Raw genomic sequence first — 24,315 nt, forward strand, 5'->3', positions numbered from 1 at the left:
AAATTTACAATTTATTATTTACATTGCAGTCAATCATGTATTAATAAATAATTTGGTGGAAAAGTTAGGCATCCAAGCATCAGAAGCTTCTTTCCAACCATTCATTCCATATTTATTTACAAATGGTATTTCTGGGTAAGAGCCAAAGGAGCGGCGTAAGCAGCTGGGCTTCCGTAGGAGTATGCTGAAGTAGCGTAGGCAGCTGGGGCAGCATAAGAAAGAGCTGGGGAAGCATATGAGAGAGCTGGGGCGGCGTGAACAGTGGTCAGAGCTGGTGCAGAGTAGGAGATAGCTGGGGCAGCGGCGTAGGTAGTGGCGTAAGATTTGATGACTGGAGCAGCAGCGGCGTAGGTGGCAACTGGGGCGGCGTAGGAAACAGATTGAGAGATTTTGTTGTTGTATGCATAAGAAGTGGCAGCTGGGATGGCTTTAGCGACGGCAACTGGAGCAGCGTGGATGGCAGTTACAGCTGGAGCAGCGTATGAGATGGCTGGGGCAGCATAAGCTACTGGAGCGGATTGGATTTTGTTGGTGTAGGAGTATGAAGAAGCAACTGGAGCGGCATGAACAGCAGTCACAGCTGGTGCGGCATAAGATACGGCTGGAGCAGCATAAGCAACTGGAGCGGATTGGATTCTGTTGGTGTAGGAGTATGAAGAAGCAACTGGAGCGGCATGGACAGCAGTCACAGCTGGTGCGGCATAAGATACAGCTGGTGCAGCATAAGCTACTGGAGCAGATTGGATTCTGTTGGAGTAGGAGTATGAAGAAGCAACTGGGGCGGCGTGGACAGCAGTCAAAGCTGGTGCAGCATAAGATACGGCTGCTGGAGCGGCGTAGGAAGTGGCTCCTAAGAAACCGGCATTAGCGTAGGCCAAAGTGGCGAAAAGGACAACGAGCTGTAACAGTCAAGTAAAATTAGAGTGATAAAATACCTATACATTTAGGCACACTTGTACAATTAAATTTCGAGCCGAGATCAACATTGAACCCAGTTCAACTTGTCAAAATTCTACTGAATTTTCAAGTTGAGCTTAACTTAAACTCAGCTCGAACTTGAACTGTACAACTGAACCTTAGAAAAATAATATGAAAGTCACTAAGGAGTTTGTGTGTCAAGATGTATGCTGTATAAAATTTAAGATTGTTTCAAAATTTTACTCCAGAATGACATTTAACTCAGAGGGGGTCAAAATCATTAATTTTGCTTGATAGCGTATCAGTTCCAAATAATATAAAAAAATATTTCAAGAGACCAACATTAACGAGTGAGAATTTCTGCGAAGACTGATACGAAGAAATATCATATAATTGAGTAAGCATTTGTCTTGAAGCTATATTATTGTATGAGAAATTAAAAACTACAAGGTAAGTGATTTTATTACAAAGAATAGGAATATTAACCATTCAATATATCAAATGACGCCATACTGAACAAAAAGATTTATAAATTGAAGAATCAAATGGATAAGCTATCGTTTGGATCTACTTTTTGAAAGACTTCTTCCGGAAATAACTTTTATTGAATAAACCGTACAAAGAAAAATGTTAAGGTCAGAAAAACATTAGAAAAATATTAAGAAAGGTTGAAATGATCAAAACTGCTGTTGGTTATTTGAGAATCCGTAGGACCAGCAAATGAATTTAAGCGAACTATATCTTGTTCAGCTGGATAAAAAAAACTACTGAAAAAATTTATGGAAAAAGATTAACGCAACATCTTCAGTTTTTGCTAATTTATTGCAGGTGATAGCTAACATTCCGCGGAAAGTCCTTTTCTTATGAACAATATCGTCGATAGATAAAAATCTGATAAAAATTTTATCGAAACATTTATCTAATTTTCATTATAAGTAGGTTCTTAGTCAATGAGTACTTACTTTGAATGCCATTTTTAAAAGGTTGTTGTTGCTGTGGAGCTTAGACTGCAAATGATAGTTTCAGAAAAAATGAACAATTCTTTTATACCTGAGAATCTACTTCTGAGGAAATGATATTTTGGTGCTCCAGTAGGTACTGGTACAACACAGAAGTTGCTCCAACTTGCAGTTTTGTAAACCAGTTACGCAGGTTAGATTCGACACAATTATTATTCGGTAATTCGGTTGAAGGTATTTCGTATGCGTTATGTATTACCGCCAGGTGATCAAGTTCTTGAGATTTGACATTTGAATGATCCAATTCCTATACAATTTCACGGAGAAAAGGAAGAAAGACTGGTGTTTTCTCACGGTCGAAAATATGTTTGTCGATTGGTAAAGTTGAAGGATTTCGCAAATACGACAAAACAAGTCCTGGCATTTCTTATCGATTGAACGTGAACTTCATTTATTTCATTGATTAATAGTATGCGGGTTCTTGCGAAACTTTTTTTGAGCAATAAAGTAGTCGGATTCTGAAAATAACCAATGAACACAAAATATGCACAGTACAAATCATTAATTATTTAATTATTTCTTAGCCGTGGTTTCATCCGCTTGTCAGTTGCGGTGATATGGGTATTGGCATACGTAATTTCATTCCAAAGCCTTTCCTAATTCCTAACGTTCATTATTATACAAGGTGAGTTCAAAGGAACGAAAAAAAATTATATCTTCGGTATTCAATATTCTGTTGAGAAATCCTCGTAAAGGTCGCTTTCTGTTTTTTAAATGACGCATATTTTCATTTGAAATGGAAAAGCTAGTTATGCATTGACTACCAGGGATGAAATGTTGTTGAGTATTTTCCAAATGGCATCCCTAACTATTCTTGCCCGAAATGTACACACCTTTTATTGCTGAGTATATTTGATCCATATAATAAAACAGGGTGATGAAAGTATCCCTTCAATGACTCAGCAAGAAAAGTTCTCTCTATTTCTGCGGCACAAAAATGCGTGGTTTAAAATTCAAATCGATCTCAGCATTTCTTCACAAAATAGCAAATACCTAAAATTATTTTGATTATCCTTCATTATTGTTAAATCTCTAGCTTTATAATGATTATAATAAAAATAGGTTCGGTATCTCATATCAGAAAACTATTTTCAATAGCTATGAACCCTGGGGATAAAACTCTTCAACAGAAAAAAGGGAACATTTATTAGGTGAATTCATTAATAAATTCCTATAGCGACCAAAGCCGAAAGTAAAAGATGGTCCTACAATTTCTTCACTTATCCAATTATTGGCACTATCAATTCAAACTCAATATTACGAAATACAGAATTACCCCTTATATCAGATGGTTGAAACACAACCGCTTTTTCTGGTGTACATAGAACAGCAAATGGAGCAGGACTCTAGGTTGACGAAGATCTTATTTTTGCGTTTATTGGTGCATACATATTCTTGTCCAAATTCCTAGAAGTCATCAGTTTACTTTGGGAAAAAAGCAAAATTTGAGTTAGAATATATCTACTATTTCCAACAAATCCGAACAGAGCATGACAATGTCCCATTTTGCTTCGAATGGAATTAAATTGATCACGCGAGGATTGCATAAATAGAAAATAAACACACTGTATTTCACAAACTATTCATCAGTTGAGGATAAAATTTGCTAAAATCTTGAAAACTTCGTTTTAAGTTTAAGAACTCGTTACTAACTTTATTTTACCTATTTTTCGCTTGTTACTTATTCGAAAATTTGCGATTATAGCTTTTTGTATTACGCGCTCTAAGCGGTTTCATTACTTGATAGTGCCGCCATGGTTATCAATTTGAAAAGTGCGCAGAAACTATTAATATATATGTCACTTCTATCATAATTAATAATAATAATAATAATAGTGTCTTTATTTGGGAAAAAAAACCAAAATACACCTGAGGCGAAGTCTAGCATGAGCTTCTCCACTTAACCCCTGACAATTTACAAAAATAAAATGAAAAAAAATAAAGAACACAAATGAAAAAACAAAAACAGTAAAATAAAAAATTACGGAAAAATGAAAAAATTACGAAATATACAATGAACTGAAAATGTGCATCAGAAAAAAGAAAAAAAACCAACTCTGTGCTGAAGTCTCTGATTTTTTTTCCAAGTTCATAAAACTACAGCAATTCAACATTGAGGAATCAGAAAATCCCTCAGGGACATCCCCTCCAGCTTTCGAAATACGGTTTCGCAACTGCTGCAGTTTCCTTTGTGAAACTCCGGGCTGTACGTACGGAAGAATAGCGTTGTAGTTGAAACTCGCTAATTTTAGAATCAACAAAGATGTCTGGAGCAGATGGTCCTGGAGGAATGCGAACCTGTCTCTTGTACGGGCAGGAGCGACCCATGCTCTGCGACATTCTTATTTTAATCCCTATTTTTACCGCCTTCGACTAAGCCCGATACAAACTTGAAGACGGGGATTTCTGGCAGAATTACAGATCTGCCAGGGCATCGTATTTCCTGCAGTTTCAGTTTTCTGTTGTCTGGTTCGGTTTGAATTATCCCGCTCAGGTGGCTCGGAGAACAGCTGACGGAACATGGGGCTCAACTGATATATGGCGCTGTTCTTGGAGAGTCACTTATTTTGAGAACTACTCATTTCGGCTAGGGGAGTATGTGCATGTATCTTCTCCTTTCATATACTACGCATCAAAATTCAGGTTTTATCGTGAAAAGTTTGTTTTTCACAGAAGCGCCATTGAGAATTCAAGAATTGCTCTAATTAGTTTGCACAAAATAGTGGTAATTTTAAATATCCTTTTCTTCAATACCTAGCCAAAAAAATTCACTCCCTTGGGAAATTGTTGATAAAATGATAGTCAAATCGACATACTCTAGTTTAATTCTGTCCCTGATATCGCTAGCTAATCAGAGGATCTACAGATAATGTTGGACACCTATAAATATATACAGGGTGACCCGGAAAACGACGTCCATCCGATACATGGTGATAGCTCAATTCATTTCTCACCAGAATATCAAAATTTGGTTTTGGTAAAAGTGTCTTGGTTTTCAAGATATTGACAGTTTTGTGGAAAAATTTGAGAAAAAAAATAGTCCGAGTAAATTTCTTTTTCTGAGCACACCATAGTACCCTTGGGATGATATTTGATCATGTTGAATAGGCTGATTCACCCTTAATATTCGATTAGAAAAAAAACAACAGAACATCTACATTTGTAGCCGTGGTACTGAAAACAATCAATGAGGTGAAGAGGTTTCACAAAATTGTCAATATCTCGAAAACCAAGACACTTTTACCAAAAACAAATTTTGATATTCTGGTCAGAAGTGAATTAAGCTATCACCATGTGCCGGATTGACGTCAGTTTCCGGGACATCCTGTATACGAAGCCTTAGGTCTTAGACTCAATATTGGCAAAACCAAAACCCTGATAAATCCGCCAGAAAGCATTCAAATAGATATCAGCCTGGAGGATGAGACTCTAGAACGCTTTAATAGAATCTCTTCTCAGGTATGGAATTCTTGCCTGGGGGAATTCTTCTTCACGCGATAGAATATTTGGTCTTCAGAGGAGAGCCGTAAGAGTCGTCTCTGGCCTTAATTATCGAGCTGATTGCAGACTTTCGTATGTTCAGGGTGGTTTTCTCACCTTCCCCTGTTTGTTTATTCTGGAAGCCTTAATTTTTGCGCACAACAATGTTGGCCATTTTGCGCTGAATGCAGATTTTCACGATTACCCTACGAGAGGCAGGCATTTACTCCGCAGTGATTTCTGTCGTCTCACTAAAACGCAAAATGGGCCATTTTATATGTCAATGAAGCTTTATAACAAACTTCCACCCACCGTGAGGGCCTTCAATCCAAAGGTTTTCAAAAATGCCGTAAAGGCGCTGTTATTGAAGTGTGCCTTTTATAACATGGATGAGTATTTAAGTTTCGATTTCGCGGGAGTTTGGCCCTCTAGTTAGCTTAGTATGTTTTTTATGCATTGTGATATTTTTTTACCATTGTTAATGATTTTGTGACGAGTGTAAACATTTTTTCTAAATGTATTTGACACAATAAAGTATCTATCTATCTATCTATCTATCTAGAACAGGTCGAGCAATTCAAAAGCTGGACTCCCTACAGGCGACATATTGAACAGCTTGAACAAAGGCAACAAGCAACAACGTCATCTAAGAGAAATAAGGCACATCAGAATATTCCACAAATTTTCAAATGCAGAAGTCTTGCAGCGCGCGAGTTGTATAACAATTGAGACTCAAGTAACGGGAGCCCGACTCAGATGGAGCGGCCACATTCTGAGGATGCAAGACACAAGACTCCCCAAAATAGCTCTGTATGGCGAATTCACAGAAGGAGCTGGGAAACCAGGAGGCCAGTATAAGCGATTCAAGGATATACTACATCAATTCCTAAAATCAGTTAATGCGAATCATAACTGGGGACAACTAGCGTTAGACAGATCATAGTGGAGGTATTTGGTCCACAGTTATAATGGAGACTCGAGGGGAATACAGCGGCGGCCAGATCTAGATGGTGACTATCCATGTCCGGAGTGTGGAAGGATCTGTGGGTCAAGGTTGGGTCTCTTCAGTCACAGGAGGGCACACAGTCGCAAATAGCCATAAGAAATTATAAGTTTGATCGCAGTGATAGTTTTGTTTTTGAGTCTTTTTGAAAAGAGTTATTCTCCCTAACGGGATACAGCAATGAATGAATGAATGTCTTTGAGATTCATTCAACTGAATGTTTTGAAGAACCGCAATCGCGATTGTATTTTCGCTTTGGCATGTATAGTCCTCTATCTCAAAAATGGACGGACATATGGAGGATTTCTTCAGACGAAACTTGTAGAGAATACCATGACGAACAACTTGCATAATGAAGACATAAATCAGCAACTTCGTGTTCCTGTTTGTTGCAGGAAATTCTCATCAAATCTGGAAAACGAGTGCCTTGAAACCATACAAATCCATTGTTGATAGTGAAAAAATAACCCCTCAAAATGCCCTACGGAGGTTCATTCTGCGAAGCCACGAAACTCGTATTTCATTTTCTTTGTAGAGCATTCGCTTCAAATTTCAAGCTGATTGAACCATGAAATTAGCAGACACTCGATATTGAGTTCGAAATAACACTTCACTGCACCTTGCCTACCCCGTGGGACACGATTTTGTGAAAATATAAATCACGTGTTTCATCATTGGCTTTGCAAGTTTTTGTCTCGAATTTAATCAAACAGGGAAGAAAAATGAGAACGAAAATCCTGCTTACTTCATGGAAGTTATTGGATATCCATTCCATTATAAAATCACATCCTTCCGGTCAATATTTTCAGAGAGGTGTATTTGTAGCACAGCTCTGGAAATTGGCTGAAATTCTACTCGTCTTATTTGCCCAGAACACCGAGATCGATGGAAATATCACTTGGATGTGCGATGTTTTTTCTGGGAGAATGACATTTGAAAAGTTTCCAAAAAGTTGGGTTCAGTTGAAACTTCCTCAAGACCGAACATCTGATCAGAGATGGATGAACTTCCCAAATTTTTAACTAAAAGAATTGCTCTTTCAGAATATGTATCACATTTAGATCTACGATGATTATCCTGGAAGAAAAATTACTCGAAAGCTGACCTTCGAAAAATTTCCAAAAATAAATCAAAACGACATTAGTCATAAACAAATTAGCAACATTAATTTCAAACTGGCATTAATCAGAAGCAAATTGGCAATAATCAGGTTCAAACTGGTATTTATCAATTTTAAATTGACAACAAAATGAAATTGCAACTGTAAAAATCGAACATGAAAGTTTAAATGGAACTAAATCAGTTGATCACACAGATCATCATACCTTTCCAGCTCTTTTTCTTTGTACTTTTCGTACAAAAACTCCTCAAAGTTTTGAAAGGTCCTTCAGTAAAGAATGTCGGTTGAAACTATTCGAGAATTACCAAATCTCAAATGCTCCTCAATTGATTAATTCTTCATATCACCATTGTTATACAATCTCCGGAAAGAATAATATACTCATTTTTTATGAATCCTGTTCCCATAATCTTCTTTGAAATAAGTACATTACATTCACGAGATTATTAGAGCTTAATAGGCTCAGCATCGTTATCATCCATCAGGTTAGTTCATCGCTTAGTTTGTAACACAACACCTAATCAAAGATTCAGAGACATTACCATGAATTCTGTTGAAATCTCGATAATCCGTTGACGTACTCCGGGTATAACACAACTATTATTTAACAAGCCATGCTACGGGCAATTGGATCGATTGATCCTGTCCTCCACCTGTACATGAGGTATACATCTGTCTGTTAACAATCAGTTGTATCACGACATCAAGAATCCTCTTGCACCTTGATAATTGATTCGGCTACCTCGAGTACAGAAGGAATTATTTGATAACGACCACGCCTGATGATGATGTCAGATACGTGGGGTCTTTGTCAAGCTTGTTAGCTTCCTGTTGTTGTACAAGGTTTTACGAACAATTAACATTATGTTCACATGAAACATTCTAACTTTGTTATTGCTAGATGGCCATATTTCATTTTGGATCATTTTCATCGTTTATTGACATAATTTTGACAATGAAAACTCCTTATACCTAAGTCTTTGGAACGAGGAACCAGAAAATGTTTCCCATGGAATCAAGTTCGAAGTAATTTCCATTCCCATCACAAAACATAGGTCTACAAAAATTCCCGATAATTCATCGCATACTCCACGCTTCTATGTAAGGATAAATAACAGGGGTTATTTATAAACCCATCCATTTAGCAACTATTTATACCCAGTATAATAAAAGACAAACGTCTCCACGTGCAAGCCTGCTAGGATCCGTAAATAGGCCCCTTACGTTTTTCTTAGCAGGGACCGTACGAAGCACGGATTGTACACAAAATTTAAGGGAACAGTATACCTCGGGATTCCGTTCTATCGAAAGATATATCGGAAATTAATGATTTGTTTATAGAGCGATCGTGGCGAAAGTGAAATTGCGATGATGCGTTGAGTGGTGTTTAGTATCCTTATCGACAGGATGTTGTGGTTTGTTTGGGTGCTCTGAAGACTCAATCAGTGATTGTGCCGCTTCCATAATTTTCTGCATCTGTCCTATTATGTGACTTCTAAGTGCTCCTGATGCCCTCTTAAAGTACGGGTGAAAAATATGAGTATAGGTGTGATTTGGAATGAGAAATTTTTACTGTATTCAAATATTTTTCCCAAAAATTACTCATCAATTTGATTGCGCCTTGTGAAAATACGAGCTGGTCTCCTATTATGGAATTCAAAAGTATTTTTTCTAGGAGGCCAGTTATTCTACCTGACCTGGTCAATATTTTAGTATCTCAATTCGAGTAATTTCACAACTTTGTTGAATGTGTACAGAATTACCTGTACATTTTAAAGCATAAGGGTATTTATTATACAATTAATCTCACTTTAAAATCATATATTCAACGATTCTTGTTGGTGGAAATATCAGCAATGATTAAATTCAGAACTCCTTTTTGTTTACTCGAGCTGTCGAGATATATTTATCTCATTATCAGGAAAACCACAATAAATAATTAGTATAAATGAATATTTTAAATAACTTAGATATACAAACTATAACTAGAGGTGTGTATAATAATAAAATAACATCAACAGTTTAGAATTATAAAATATTTGGCCACTCATTCAAATTTCGATTTTGACTCTGAATGTTTGACTTGACATAATATTCATTTCATCAATTCTGAAAAATTCAATTATTTTTTTGAATTAAAAACTCTGAGAATTCGAGAAGAAAAATGATGTACTAATAAAAGTACCAATTGAATTTTTGGCAATTCTGAACTTGAAAAAGAAAGGAAAACATGAAAATGAAACTTTTCTAGATTCAACATCTTTACGTCAAGAAAGGAAGACAGCATAAGTCTGAGCTCTTTCACCGACTATTAAATTACTCAAGAATCTCTTCTGAAATGTAACTATTCAGATTTTATTGAATGAAATCAAATAACAGGAAACAATAAATTCTATTTTCGTTCCAAATAACGAGATTCAAGTCGATGATTCTCAATAATAAAATACGTGACGTTTTTCTGATTTCAGCAGGCTCTGATATTTCGGGAAAGTAATGTGCGCAAATAATTTTTTGCTGGGGTATTCCAGTGATTCTTAAAATAACTCAATTCCAAATTAATCATTTTTATTTCTGGTCAGAATAACTTCTCAAACCTGCGGAATCCGTGACAAACATTTAGTCAATCGAGTGTAGAAGTTACTCAATATTCCTTCTGTATATCAGTTGGAGTGCATAAAATGATTTTTTGAATATATGTATATGTATCTGGGAACTGTCAACATTTGCATAAGGCAAGTTTGGCCTTATTGTTGAATACTATAATCAGGTGTAGAGCCAGTTTCTGCCAGCATTCTGTATAATGAAATTATATATTTTCTCATCGTAGAATGAACAAGACTTTTCAGATCAGTCTATGGTTCTGAAAATACAATATATTATCGAATTATCCTGTAAGTTATGAACGATCTATATGTTTCATAAATTACATTCAGATACATTGAAATGAAATTTTTCCGATTATAAATAAGAGCACATATCTAATGGAATGTATCTCATTATAATGTATCCACAACGGCAAATTTTGTGACTTTTTAGATCTTAAAACACACTAGGTATATGAAAAATCCTTGTAGTTAAAAGACCTAGAGATATAGCTGGCAGTTCTATACTATGAACAATATTAAACATTTAAATATAGAAATTTCTTCGAAAACAAATTGTAAGTCAACAGAAGTTTTTTATGGTATGTTGTTTCACGAGTACGAAATGAAACTAATTATAATTATCAACGAGCATCAGGTTCGCGTGCACTAATGTTGTAAATCATAAGGGGGGGAATGCAGATTTAACATCAGCGAACATTCTATTTTTTGGCGGCAATCGTATAAAATAGCCGAATTCCGCATTTTCCTCGCCACCTAATTTCGTCCGTGTAGAGTAGAACGTCTCATCTAAAACTGTTGAAACAGTAATAAGTTAGCCCTTCGATGGCGATACGGTGAATGTGTCATTGTTCCATCATCACCAGAACAAGAGAAAAAATTTCCTATTGAAGATGTAGAAATAAACAATGTTGAAGGATATGTTTCATTCAAATCCTACTAGATGAATTGAAACCATGTTTTCTGATCACCACTCATCAATACAAAAATATCAATATTTTTTTGATATTTCAGACCAAATTTTCAAAAAAAAACGATTACACTCCATTCATAATGGATATACTATTGAGGTACATTACCATTCAGAAAAAAAATCTATTAGGAATATGATATTAGGTATAGAATAAGCCAGAGAATTATCTAAGCATCAATCAATTCTATAATAATAATTTATTGGATTGAAACTTTCGTTTGACTCAGTTAAGTTCTAACTTTTCATTCGATATAGCACTTCATTCTTATTTTACCTTTCTCGGAATTGGTTATTTGATGGTTCTGACAAAATAGGAACATTATTTCACAAACCCATTTTCTATTCACATTTCAGGAAAGGGGATGAGAGTAGAGGGTTCGTTCCTCACAAAACGACGAACTAATAAATATTCTCGCTGATTTTCTCTCGATATAATGCTTCCCTCACTTGTTTTTATTTAACTTTTCGTTCGACAAAAAATACCTCTTCATGTTCCATTTTTAAACTGCTTGAATAATTTCATTGACTTAAATCAGATAACACACGTAGGTGGCGTCATATCTAGAATTAGGGAGGCGCTATTTTACATTTTTTCACATCAAAGAGCGAAATTAAAAATGCTAATCGCCCTGCTCGAGCATATTTACGCAAAAAAACTGCCTTTGACTTACTGAATTTATTCAGAATTAGAGACTGGGCACTGTATGATTTCATTTTGTGTGCCATGTCAAATATGCCCCCGCAAGGAAGAAAAAGACATACGCATTCGATTGTCCAAATTAAAAATAGCATACCAACGACCCAAAACAATAAACGATACCTTGATGGGTTGAAGAAAGAATAAGGAACCATTAAGTTTCTAACTGGGTAATTTCTTTCAATCGTAAGTGAGAAGGACTGTATAATAAAGATACACTTCCTCAGAAATATGGTGAATGTTTCAACGAGAACGAAATTTTTCTCAAATTCATGATATTTTCGAGGGGGTTAAACGCAATTACTTAAAAAAAAATAGTATTTTTCATCCTTCCTAATAATTTTTTAATTACGAAGAATTTTTTTCTTTTAAGTATTGTTTTGAATGTTACTTTGTCACCGACAATATGATAATGAATGACTCTACTATAATGCACAAGATAAATTAACATAAAGGTACATTATTATCATCAATGAACAATAGTTTTCATTACAGCCGATAAAATAGTTCGAACTCCATTCAAATAATACATATATATTAATTATCGCCTCCACTTAGGTCGTAGCGGATTATATTCGGCGTAATGCTAGGTTATTCCTGTCAGGATAAATATCGATTGTCCTTGTAGCAATTCTAGGTACAAACGATTTATCAGTCTAATCCACGAAATAGTCTGCGCGACATGGAATCCGTCTGGTATTCCTGAATATCTTGATACACAAAAATAGCGCCAAAGTATATTTTGCAACATATATGATGTGACAATGAGAGTGAGTGTCCCCGTAGCAATTTCACGAGAATATTTGGCGAATCATCAAAACATTCCAATTATGCCTAGATTCAGAGTATTCGTTAGAAAGATTATTTTTATCGCAGGAAATGCTCAGAAGAATTCAGCTCAGAATAGTGGGCCTATTTTAACATTCAGATTCGATTTCATTCAAGACGATCATCTGAGATGTTTCAAACCCCTAATCTTTTAGTCATTTTTCTAGAAATGACTCTTCTCTCCCAACGTTGAAAACACAAGAAATAAAAATAAAAATTTTTGTTCTCAATAATTGTTCCAGCCTTAGACATTTTATATTTTTCCAGATCATGCAACTTTTTCAAAGAATGTTGCCTAACGAATAATATCGAAGAGATAATGAATGAATAACACAGTATATAATATTTTTTGGGTTTTAATTATACTGTCACTCATATTATAGCGATATTATTTTCAAGGCAACATGGTTTTAGAAAATTGCTTCTAAAATATGCTCCTCTAAAAATATACTTCAAACCACATATTCCAGAGCATTTTTGTTGGTAGTCTTTACTATTTTCAAAAACGAACAAGAAAAATTTGTGGTAGCACAATTTTAGAACGAAAAAATTTTATCGGCATTTTGGAAAGCTGTTTTTTAACCTATAACAAGATTTAATAAATTCTTTGATGAATGAGGATTTTCAAGCGTGAAATATTTCATTTCAAAGTTGCTATCAATAGATCAATATTTTCATACTATCAAGTATACCTACATAAGTGAAGTTCAGTGATTTCATACCTTTAGGTGAAAAAAAAATCTGTAAATAATATCGATATTTTGCCATTTTTTTTTCCGGAAAAGAATGAAACTACATTTTCTCGAAATCAAAGTCACAATTTCAACTCGGTTTTTGCTATAAACTGGACGGAATAGCAGATTCCTGTAGATCCACGAATCAGTAAAAATTTCTCATTTTGTGCAGTTCAAGACTGAACCGAAAAATTCACGAGAACCAAGGGAAGTTTCCAGACACAAGATGTCCTACATAACAAGCTCTTTGACTGTGATAATTACGCTCATATCTGTCGGGAAAACAAATAGTTATTCCCAGGACTACATGTATTATCCTCCGAAAAACTACACGAGGTTATTGGAGCTCAAACAAGGATATATACAGGGTGTTGTTGTCAGTCCTGACAACAGGAACGGATTGTTATCGCGAGTGGAACACTATAGAGGAATTCCTTACGCCGCACCTCCTGTAGGAGAACTGAGGTTTATGCCTCCCAGTGGTGCACCGTCCTGGGATGGCATCAAATATGCGGACACCTTCGGTCCAGTTTGTCCACAAATGTTTCCAAGTACCGAAAATATGGCGCCGCAGAGATTGAGGGAGTTTGCGAGGTTGAAGAACTATCTGAACTATCAACTTGAGGATTGTCTCTACCTTAATGTTTACGTGCCTCACAACCGTAAGTATTTGCCTGAATTTATATTTCTTGTATACTAGAATCAGAAAAAAGGAACAGTTAATTTTATTCATGAGGCTATGCAAAACTTATGTATATAAGTTGCGATCCTCAATGGTGTGAATATTAGGCCTGTTGCCATGTACACTGACTTTCGAACAATTTGGTAGATTTTCTGAAAATCTCAACGGCACAAGTCAGCACAAATATAGCACAATCATACAAAAAATTGCAAAATCTATACAATTTCGCGAATTCCAGGTGAAATTCGATGAATTTTCGCATAATATTTGTGGCACAAGTCAGCACAAATGTTGTGTTCAAATCATTCCACTCATTCATAGGAACGAGAAACAAAAGTGCAGGGCTATAACTTATTTCTCCATTCTCGATTTTCCGAGAAATGAGAGAAAAAACCCGCTAAAATTCAGAAGATACGACTCAGTATAGTACACAATCTATTTCAACCTTAAAAAACCATTTTTACTAAAGGTGCTGGGTTATCCAATGCCATACATTTTGTGAAATATCCTGAAAACCGTATAGAATCAAAAAAATATCTCCACGTCACAAAGCGCCCACAAACCTAGGACAATTCATCAAAAAAATTTTTTAGAAAATCGAAACTTGCTGGGCCAACTTCACACAGTTCATCTTATCTGTTATCACCCTGTATAGGGAAAAAGAAACAAACAATAGTCCTATAGACCAATTAGCATTGAAAATAATTCCAACAATACCTTCGAGTAGGATTTTTAAATGATAAATTAGTTGTTTTTATTTTCTGGACAATAAAACCGAAAGGAAGAATCATAAATAATTGAGATCTCATGATTCATGATTCGGACATTCTGCAAAAAATGGATATTAAGATTTCGTTACCCACCAAAGAATCTTCAACTTCCTTTCTGATTCACTGTGGTACGATTGACTTATTACCTGAGAATCTTGCAAATTTGTCTCTAGTGAATAAATATACAACTCTACTTCTGGATTGAAGATGACATGCTACCTTTTGGTCTCTGTGCCATCTCTTTGCCAAAGCAACAATCTGATTCGCGAGTTTATGTTGAAACATCTCATTACGACCAAACCAATTTTGTGGCTCTCTTCTAGTGAGTCGACTGATTTTAGTTCCAGAACAGTCTTAACTACTCTTCATCCGTCTATTAGCAAGCATGTCAAACTCCTTATACACGAAAAATTGCTTAATTCAAAAATTGACCTCTTTGGGCACTTTCTATAAAATTGTTAAAACCGAAGATATGAATTTGGTACTTGTCCTTTCACTCACTCTGTAAATTTGAAATCTAAAGGAATGAAAAAGGAGCAACTTTTCCAAATAAACAATATTACATTTTGCCAATTACATATATTAAGAGTATCCTGGTGGTACCTACAAGAAGAATAACCCAGTTACCAGAGACTGAAATAAAATTTCATAATGATAACATTTTTTCAAACTCTACATTTACATCAGTTATCTCTTCAGAGAAGTCACTTCCAATGTGTATCATTGAACTACCTGCTGAAAACTGTAGGTACATATTATGACACATAAAGTTTCTACTATGTTGACATATTTCTGAAATTCTCGTTAAATGAACACATAACAGTTACTTCGAATATTCCGAATTGCCAAATATACCGGATAATAGATAATAAAAATACCATAATCATTACAAAGCTTACAGACTACAAACGTCGAACGTTTCGGAAAATTTCCATTTAAACTATTATACAAATTTCAATTATCAACAAAAATTGTTATTTCAAGTGATTGCGTTTTTCCCCGATCGTTTTATTCCGCATGAAACATTCATATTGAACAAACGTACTCATGTATGGTCATTAAAACGAACAAATTATTTATTTCAATGAATTAGTAGGAAACGTGTAAATTGCGAAATCGGACAAAATAACACTTTCAACCAATGGAAATTATTCAAAGAGGCAATAAAATGTGAATTTTCGATTCATTCAATTAATAGAAAACCATTTTGTGTGATGAATATGAAGGGTTTAATATATCCAGTTCTAAAAACGGCACGTACTACTACGAAAAACATGATGTTTTTCAACAGGAGGACCTATAGACACAATGATTTATTGATTTTGTACACCATAAATACAGATGATTTCCAACCGGAGACGACAATCTCTTGGAATTGGCGTTCCAATAATGCGAGCTAGTCATAAACGAGCCTAGGATATCCCATAGAAGTCGAAACATCTAAACACAACTGTAGACGGTTTCGGCATCATTGTCCCTCATCGGTACAATGTAGTATTAAATATTTCAATCGGAGAATGGGACCCCTCAATCTAAACCAAGGTGTCGCTTTGAGAAATATTCCCGTCCTGCAAATACTGAACCAACAATACAATTTTTGTAGTATCCGGCTTGATTTTTTTTGGTCCAAAATAGGGTTTGATCCACAATCTCCGTGTTATCTCGTCAAATGAGATTTTCATCAAAAGAGAACATTTCGATTCGTATGAACTCTTTGAAAGCGTTTCCTTATGTTCTTCGTTAATTTTATTGCATCAAAGATATTGATTATATTATTGACGATTCGTGGTGAAACACACTGTGTTTGTTAATTGATTACAGCAATCGCCAAAAATCGACACTGCTTGGTGATAAAATGAAGTATCGTACTCACAGAAATCTAGAATGTATGAAAATTTATATCAATTATGAATAAAATTACAATTCACTAGATTTGGTCTAGTATATTTATAAGTAGGTTACTTCAGGAGTTCGAACTGATTAACTAGGTAATGAAAATTTCGTGATCGATTGCAAGCATTTTATGTAGAACCAGCGAATTTTTTTCCGATATCATATCAAAGAGAAGGAAATGAATCAAATATAACATGCATCTGAATTAATTCGTTTATTATTCACCTGCCTTACTCTTAACGCGTGATCCATTCAAAATTAATGATAACACTCGTGAAAACAGGAGTATTTTCACCTTACAGATTGTTAGTTGAGATTGGAAATAAAATTCTCATTCTGAATTACATTCTACAAGCATCGAGATCATACATACATCAGTGAACAATTACCACTGTATCACTACAGCCTTCCATAAACCAAGGACCCAATTATGTCGAAGCAACCTATTTGGAAGACTTACGATACTAATTCAAAAACATCTCTATATTTCTCGCCTCACATTGTAACCTCTTTGATTATCCCAGTCGTAAAATATTTTATAGATAATCCCTCTACCTCTGAAACTATCGAATACAAGCTATACCGACCTATTCGCTCACAATCCATAATTTCCACTCGGAATTCCTGCATCAGTCTCATCTGAACCTACTCATTTGAACTCTACATTTGGAGTATTCTATTTACATTGAACTCCCTCTCAAGAGTTCGTTATATGCATGAATCTCACTTTTCCGTTCTAGATTTCCAAAAGAGGATTGGATTTATCAGAGATACGTGACTGATACTTCACCCGGTCTTACGAATGCTTGTTAGTCTTGATAGTTGTGAAACTAAACACTTTGTAAGCGTCTGAGGAATAATATGAAACCGCCTTGCGAAGAATGGGAGCTCAAGAAGCCATTACCGTTGTTTGCGAGATTCATCTTCTCCCATCAATCTGGGATCGCAAATTGAAAGGGTTATAAGTCCTCTGAATTCTGAATCGTTGAGGTTCCCATATTTACTGGATTTCTCTCTTTTCTTTGTATGTTTGATCTATCTTCGACTATGAGAGATAGTAACTGGCTACCTACTCAAAATATATAAATATTCATGAAAAACTTATTGGCAGTAGCCTGAGTTTGAATGTATTTTGCATGACAAATGGAAAATCCATAGTATTTTTGAAACACCAGCTCTCTTCCCAACCCTTTTCCGCTAATACAGCATTGAAATAATATTTTAATTTTTCATCAGGTCTAATCTGCTTTCCTTCACTTCACTATAGTAAACTTTACTATTATTCTATACTATACCCAAAAACGGGTAAATGACACTTTTCGTTTTCAAGAAACATGCTGAAATACTGCATACATTATATTGTTAACAAATTCAGAGATACGTTCTATAACTTCTATACATTTACTCAAGAAATACATTAATGCGCCAGAAACGTAGCTTCCTCAGCTTTCCCCTGATGTTTTCGAGTCACAAGTCTAATCACCAAACAATTTCACTGCAACGTTTCATGTCAGTTCCGGAGATGAGAACGGAACGAATTTTCAACGCGTCGATAAGAAAGAATTCTATTTTCGGCGCCTCACAGAGATCGACATCAAAAAGAAACAAACTGACTATCAATTTCCGTAGCTTTATAAATGATAGACAGTGACATCCGTGCGCTATTTTAAACGTCCAACTCACCTTTTTCCTAAGGGAAGACCCACGTGAATTTCAGAAATAGCTGTTAGACGGCGCCTCATGCGAAACAACGGTCTCGTTTATTTATTCGAAGAATTCATAATTAGAAACAAAACGATTAGAAGTGTATAAATAAGACGATGCTTTTCGAAAAGCAATCATAGGTTGGTTGATTACGTGGAGTTCCAGACCAGAAATTTAAAAATAATCTGTCAAAAACAATATAAAATGGTGGTTTCAAACATGACACTTTCGGATTTGGTGGTGGCTTTTGTCAATCCTTACTTTACAGCATTCTAGGTAAAGTGAGAAGGCAAAGTTACTGTATTCGCTATCTCAGGTCATTGTTGTAGAGTTTTTAGATGACAAATACTTCAATTATTTCTGTATCAGTGCAGTTTTGTTATTTTAAGAGCCGTTTATTGTTCACTCCATAAGCAAAGATCTAGATCACCCAAAAGTCGTGATTGGTAAGTGTACCTATAATTCTATATTATAAGGAAGTTCAGGTGTTTTTTTGAATATCATTGATGACATTATTTTCGTTATTGGTGCCATATTTCTTTATTAAACCTGACAAAACATCGCCAAAGTTCATAATAAGCCACCACCAGGTTGCCAGGATCAGAAATGTGGTCGGTAGAATTTGCTTTCAGCTGACGATTGCACATCGCTATGAATTTTAACAGAAAAATAAACAAGTCAGCTAGAAAAGTGACCACGAGGAATGCAGAAACCGCCATATCAGTTCTTCCTGACACTGATATTGAAGATGACAGCGAAGTTGCAGAGCCAAGATTTGATGAAGAAATCCTATGGAATGTTGGGAAAGAAGGTGACAATGAAGATCGGGAGAATTATATTGAAGACCAAAGAGATAATATACCACTGTCAGTATTATTAGAGAGATTACGATAAAATTCAAGAAGAACCAGAAGAAATGATGAAATGGAAAAATTCAATTTTTATCTCCGCATTCAGTGCGGATAGTGCCAAGTTTCTCTTTGCCTGTCCAAATTCAAGAATTGCTATATGATGCTGTTATTCAAAATGCATAAAACCAATTTTCTCTCCCATGTGTGGTATTTACTCGGAAGACATGGTGGTAGCATTTGCAACTAGTTCTTAGGTCCTATACCTAACAGTAATGAGAACAACCTCATCTTTGTTGATCGGGTTACTTATTCTTGTATTATGTATAGTTTCTTGACTCAGTGTTTTTTAGAACCCGTAAAAATATTAAAAACTGTCAACTCGTCATCGCCTTCCGAAGGCTGTATCTTGGAAGGGTGGTCGATTTCGAAAAAAATGTATAGGAACTATCCCTGCTTATTTTCATCGAGGAATCATCTCCCTAAGTCCTTCGCATTTGTTTACAGAAACCCTGTATATTCCAGTTCTGTTACTGAAACTATAAAAATTATTGAAGATCTTTTGTGACCATAAGCTAAATAGCTATGTCTGAACTTTCTAGGCCTACTGGGATGTCAATCATTCTTGAATGTAATCACGATAATTTCAATTTATCGATAGAAATTTGAACAAATTGCTATGAAATTTCATAATACATTTTATCAGAGGATCATATTTGCTCCCTGTCAGATTCCAAAATAACTGCCTCTTGAACCGAACTATTGTATTATTACAAATTCCGACAGCAAATCTCCCCTTAAATTGAACTGCGAATAACATTAAACAAACTCTTGAAATCTCGTAAAATATAATGTTCATTCGTAATGATCATCGAACACTTCTCCACAATATTTACCCATGTCAATATTACAATTTGGTTATGTTGTTAGTGTCTGAAACGTTATACGCATCCAGATTTCTGGCAGTGTCAACAAGCTGCCTGATGCACAAATATGCGTGCTTGTTGGCTATTTCATGTTCCTGTTTTCAATTGAATTTCGTTCCGCAATAATCGATTGGAATGGGTAATGTGACCAACGTTAAATTGGTTACCAATAGTTTTGCAGCTACTAATTAAATATGTTCCTGTTAACTGTTTACGATCGGTTCAATTTCCGTGCAAACCAGTAATATTTCTCTCTGTATTATAATTGACCTTGTCTATCGCAGACCAACAGATTAATTTCATTCTTTCATACACAAAAGTTGGAGATAATTGAAATTACCTATCTCCTTTGTAACCTTTCCCATTGTTCATGCTACGACACTGCTAACGAACCGAGTTCTGTCAGTGAGCTTGACCTTGCCACCTACTACATCATCACCCTCAACTGAAATCCACCTGAAATCATATCTATATCTTCTTGGAATTTATAAGAGTATCAGAACATACAGAACACATTTTCGTGCTCTGAAAGATTCCTTATACGAGTAAACTCTAATCTGATTAATGATTTGTGAAAGTGAAAATTATTGATTCGTAGAGAATATAACAGCAATATAATGAAATGTCGTCTCTGGCATAAAATAGTTGAAGTCAAATAACGGAGTTTGAATATTTCTGGAGAATTTATATGACTATTTCTATTCTTTTGCAGGGATTAACTGAAAATGATATTTTTAATTGATGCTCAACGCCAATGAATGAGACGAAATCACTTTGTGTCTCTCTGTGCGGATTTTCAAAAGAATCTTAGGAAAAGTAGTAGGTTATATAAGGGTGGGCCATCCATAACTTTCCACCCCAAATTTTGAGCTTTGGGATGGAATAACGAAAAAAAAAGCGATGAAAAAAAAAATACACTCATGCCTTTCCAACAAGGTGCTGCTCGACCCTTGAAAAATTTCATCGACTGATGAAAAAAATACGGCTCAGCTACTCATCACGAGGACCATGTTATTTCGAGTACCATCTGTAAAATACGAGCTAAAATTTTTTTATTAAGATATAAGGGAAATCCTCAAACTGAGGGCAGATTCAGGCAGCCGTCATTTCTGAATGATAAATAGTCTGTAACCACTGCAGCTTGTTAAAATCGCGTCTATATTTATCTGTTTATTGGCTCTGCTTCGAAAATATAAATTATATAAGTCATAAATGAAATACGAAGTTCGATTCGTGCATGTGATTATAGGACAGAAATAAGTAACTGTTGGAAGTTAAAATCCACTTCACGAGGAATTCGTAGATTAAATAAGCAAACTGTAAAGATGTTACATTATTCTATTGATTTATGGGTGCAAAACCATGAGCATAAAATATTCTCCATTTGATCGTACAGAAATTGTTCGAAGGGAACAAAGTCCCAGCTTTCGAAGTCTCTATTATACAAATGATTCCTACGTACTTTGTTTTTTATAAAAACTCCACTATATAACCCCCCAAAAATATGGTTTTCCGCCGACCTCTTAATAATAGCACTGTTTAACGTACGCGAAATTAGCTGTTAATGAACCCTTTTATTGATTAATTTCCCATTGATGCATTATTGTCATGATGCCATGGGTAATCGAACATAGAAGTATTCAGCAGCTTCCCAAATAATTATTTTATTTGTATGTCGCATTGATTTTCGTAGTACCTAGCGGGTGAATTGAGAAGAGATGAATTGTGCAGGTTGCAGAAAAATTATGATGGTTAGAGAGTAATCAATATATCTATGTTCTACAACTCCAGCTTCCACCAGCTCAAAACATTCTATAACAGATATTATAGGGAACGATATTAATGTTATTTACTCAAAATGTCACAACTCGAATATGCCCTCTATGGACCTCTCGAATTGTTCGATCGGCCGTATCATAGACTTATAATACATGGACTCCCTGTCACGTGACTTTTCAGTATATCGAGAGGTTGGGTGCATTAAAGAGAGAAGAGCTCATGCGTTCTAATCGAATAAGAAAGAGATGAATTGATTCCGTGTAGGCAATGTCAAATATGATGGATATAAACAAATATGTGACGCAGACGTTGCCCACAAGGTTCATACGTTGAGTATTATTCGCATTATATTTATTCTTGAATGAAACTCACATAATTTTTATATTTTCCATTTCGAAGGAATGTTAAGGAATTCCTGTTTGTCTTCTCGGAAGCTTGTTGAACATTTATTTTAGAGAATTTTTACAATTTTCGCAGACTTTGCCTACAAGGTGATTATTATTCTCATCACATCAACATATTTTTTGACATAATTCATTTCAAGGGAATGTTATGGAATTCCTGTGTGTCTTCTCGGAAGCTTGTTGAAAATTTAGTAAAAAAAATTTTCGCATAAACTTGTGTTCTATAACCTTTTTACAGCTTGCCCACAAACACTCCACCTTATTCAACCTACCGACCTCTCTCTCACAGGCGGAGTCCATGTTATAAGACTATGGGCCGAAGTTGTTAAGGTACCTACAGTTTACTCTGCCGTGACGTTGGATCACGTCATAATGCGCATGATTCAAAAATCTAACATACGATTTTGCGCAGGAGCGTCCAAATTATTCTGACGTGACGCATGACGTTAGAATGCACATCCCATTTTTGATGAAATTCCTGAAATTAGGCCTGAAAGGATGCCCTCTATAAAGTTCATTTATCTCACACAAGGTCATACTATTCATACAAATATTCATTGTGAATCATTAATTGAAAAACATCCGGCCTAAATCGTGAGGAGCATCGAAGTGAAAGCCCTCATAAGTAAACCTATCGATTAATCCCACGACCAGGTGGCCAAATCGTTATAAATGCTGCCTTTTCGAGGTCCCCATTTGCTGGCACGGAATCTAAATGATCAACGCCGATCTTAAAATAGCGGAAGCAGTTTAGGGACCAAAACAAACAGCGGGGTGACGTAGCCCGTTCAATGACCGAAATATTTCTTGAAGTATTTGCGACTTTAGTTCAAACCGTCGAATGTTTTTCTTTTCAACGTCCGATACTGCGGACCCGTGAAGAAATATCGCCGATATAAATCTTACGGGGTGAAACACGACCGATGGGGTGCTATATTGATTCGAGTGTAAGAAAGAGTGAAGAGATAAGTCACCCGGTCTATCGAGTTGAAATTCATTTATTGGTCGATTGCGTAGAGAAAGGATGTAAATTAGGGGTGGGCAAGGCTTTTAACGTTGAATTGTTTACGTGTCCTGTTGAAATTGAAGCTCTACCCCAACAGATGGTGAGGTAGTAATAAATCATTTCAACTAATTTGATACCTGCTATCTCAAGATCCATTCTCCTCATTGATACAATGCCGAATAGAGTAAGAAAACTACGAAGAGCTGAAAGTGATCCCATCCCATATTGAACCTTGATTTCAGGTTGTTTGTATTTGTTTACATTAGAAGTAATCTTTTTAAGCCTGCAGACAAAGAGGTAGAATCTATTTTTCTAAATTTCTCCACTATGTTGTCGTTCTAAAGCAGTTTGGTTTACTATTGATATTTCAGGCAGGCCAACCGTATGCAGACACCAAACTTGATACATCAGTACATAAAAAAAACGTGTTTTTTATTTCCCTTTATATACCGGGTGGCCCACCCCAGACGCGGCGCTCATTTTGATGGAGCAAATAAAGATATTTTGAAAATCTTTTCTTGTGGTGTATGTAGGGTGTTCAAAGGCACAATTTAAAATTATTGTCATGTATATAGGGTCAAAATATAGACCAAAGTTACCCTTTTTTAAAAGTAACACTCTGTATTTGACCTCAAAAATGGAATGGCAAGCTCAAATTATGATGATTTTCTTCAAATCACTCTATACCTTACAAGGACCATTTACGAGATAATGGCGAAAATAGTTTACTAGTTTTGAATTAAAAATCGAAAATTGCTCAGAAATATCAAGTTTAGATGTAGGAAAATTTTATGAAGATAGTTTCGAAATTAATTTTTACGTTCAACGAGATATAGAAATACCGAGTGTGCCATTTGAAATAAGAAAGTTTTCGACGATTATTGGTTGTTGATGTTTGAGAATTAATTATGATCGCTCTGTATACTCC

The 24,315-nt window shown here is 35.5% G+C and overlaps 2 protein-coding genes across 5 annotated transcripts in view; one reads left to right on the forward strand and one right to left on the reverse strand.

Annotated features, from left to right (window-relative positions):
* On the reverse strand, positions 1-2,225 carry LOC123311800 (cuticle protein 16.5-like). Its single transcript, XM_044895888.1, has 2 exons — positions 1,881-2,225; positions 1-899 (listed from the first exon to the last, which is right to left on the reverse strand). Exons 1-2 carry the CDS (start codon positions 1,890-1,892, stop codon positions 117-119), a joined length of 795 nt encoding a protein of 264 aa, XP_044751823.1. The 5' UTR covers positions 1,893-2,225; the 3' UTR covers positions 1-116.
* Positions 2,226-8,811: 6,586 nt separating this feature from the next.
* Positions 8,812-24,315, forward strand: part of LOC123311921 (neuroligin-4, Y-linked-like) — an 82,892-nt gene continuing 67,388 nt past the window's right edge. Inside the window, exons 1-2 of one of the 4 annotated variants that reach the window (XM_044896050.1) lie at positions 8,812-9,086; positions 13,548-14,037. In XM_044896050.1, the coding sequence (XP_044751985.1) occupies positions 13,602-14,037 (436 nt within the window). In that variant the 5' untranslated portion in view covers positions 8,812-9,086; positions 13,548-13,601. Of the gene's footprint in view, positions 9,087-12,467; positions 12,584-13,547; positions 14,038-24,315 lie in introns of those variants that run through there. The other 3 variants (XM_044896051.1, XM_044896049.1, XM_044896048.1) reach the window with 3 other exon arrangements.

Source organism: Coccinella septempunctata, chromosome 4 (genome assembly GCF_907165205.1).
Source record: "Coccinella septempunctata chromosome 4, icCocSept1.1, whole genome shotgun sequence".
Taxonomy (NCBI): domain Eukaryota; kingdom Metazoa; phylum Arthropoda; class Insecta; order Coleoptera; family Coccinellidae; genus Coccinella; species Coccinella septempunctata.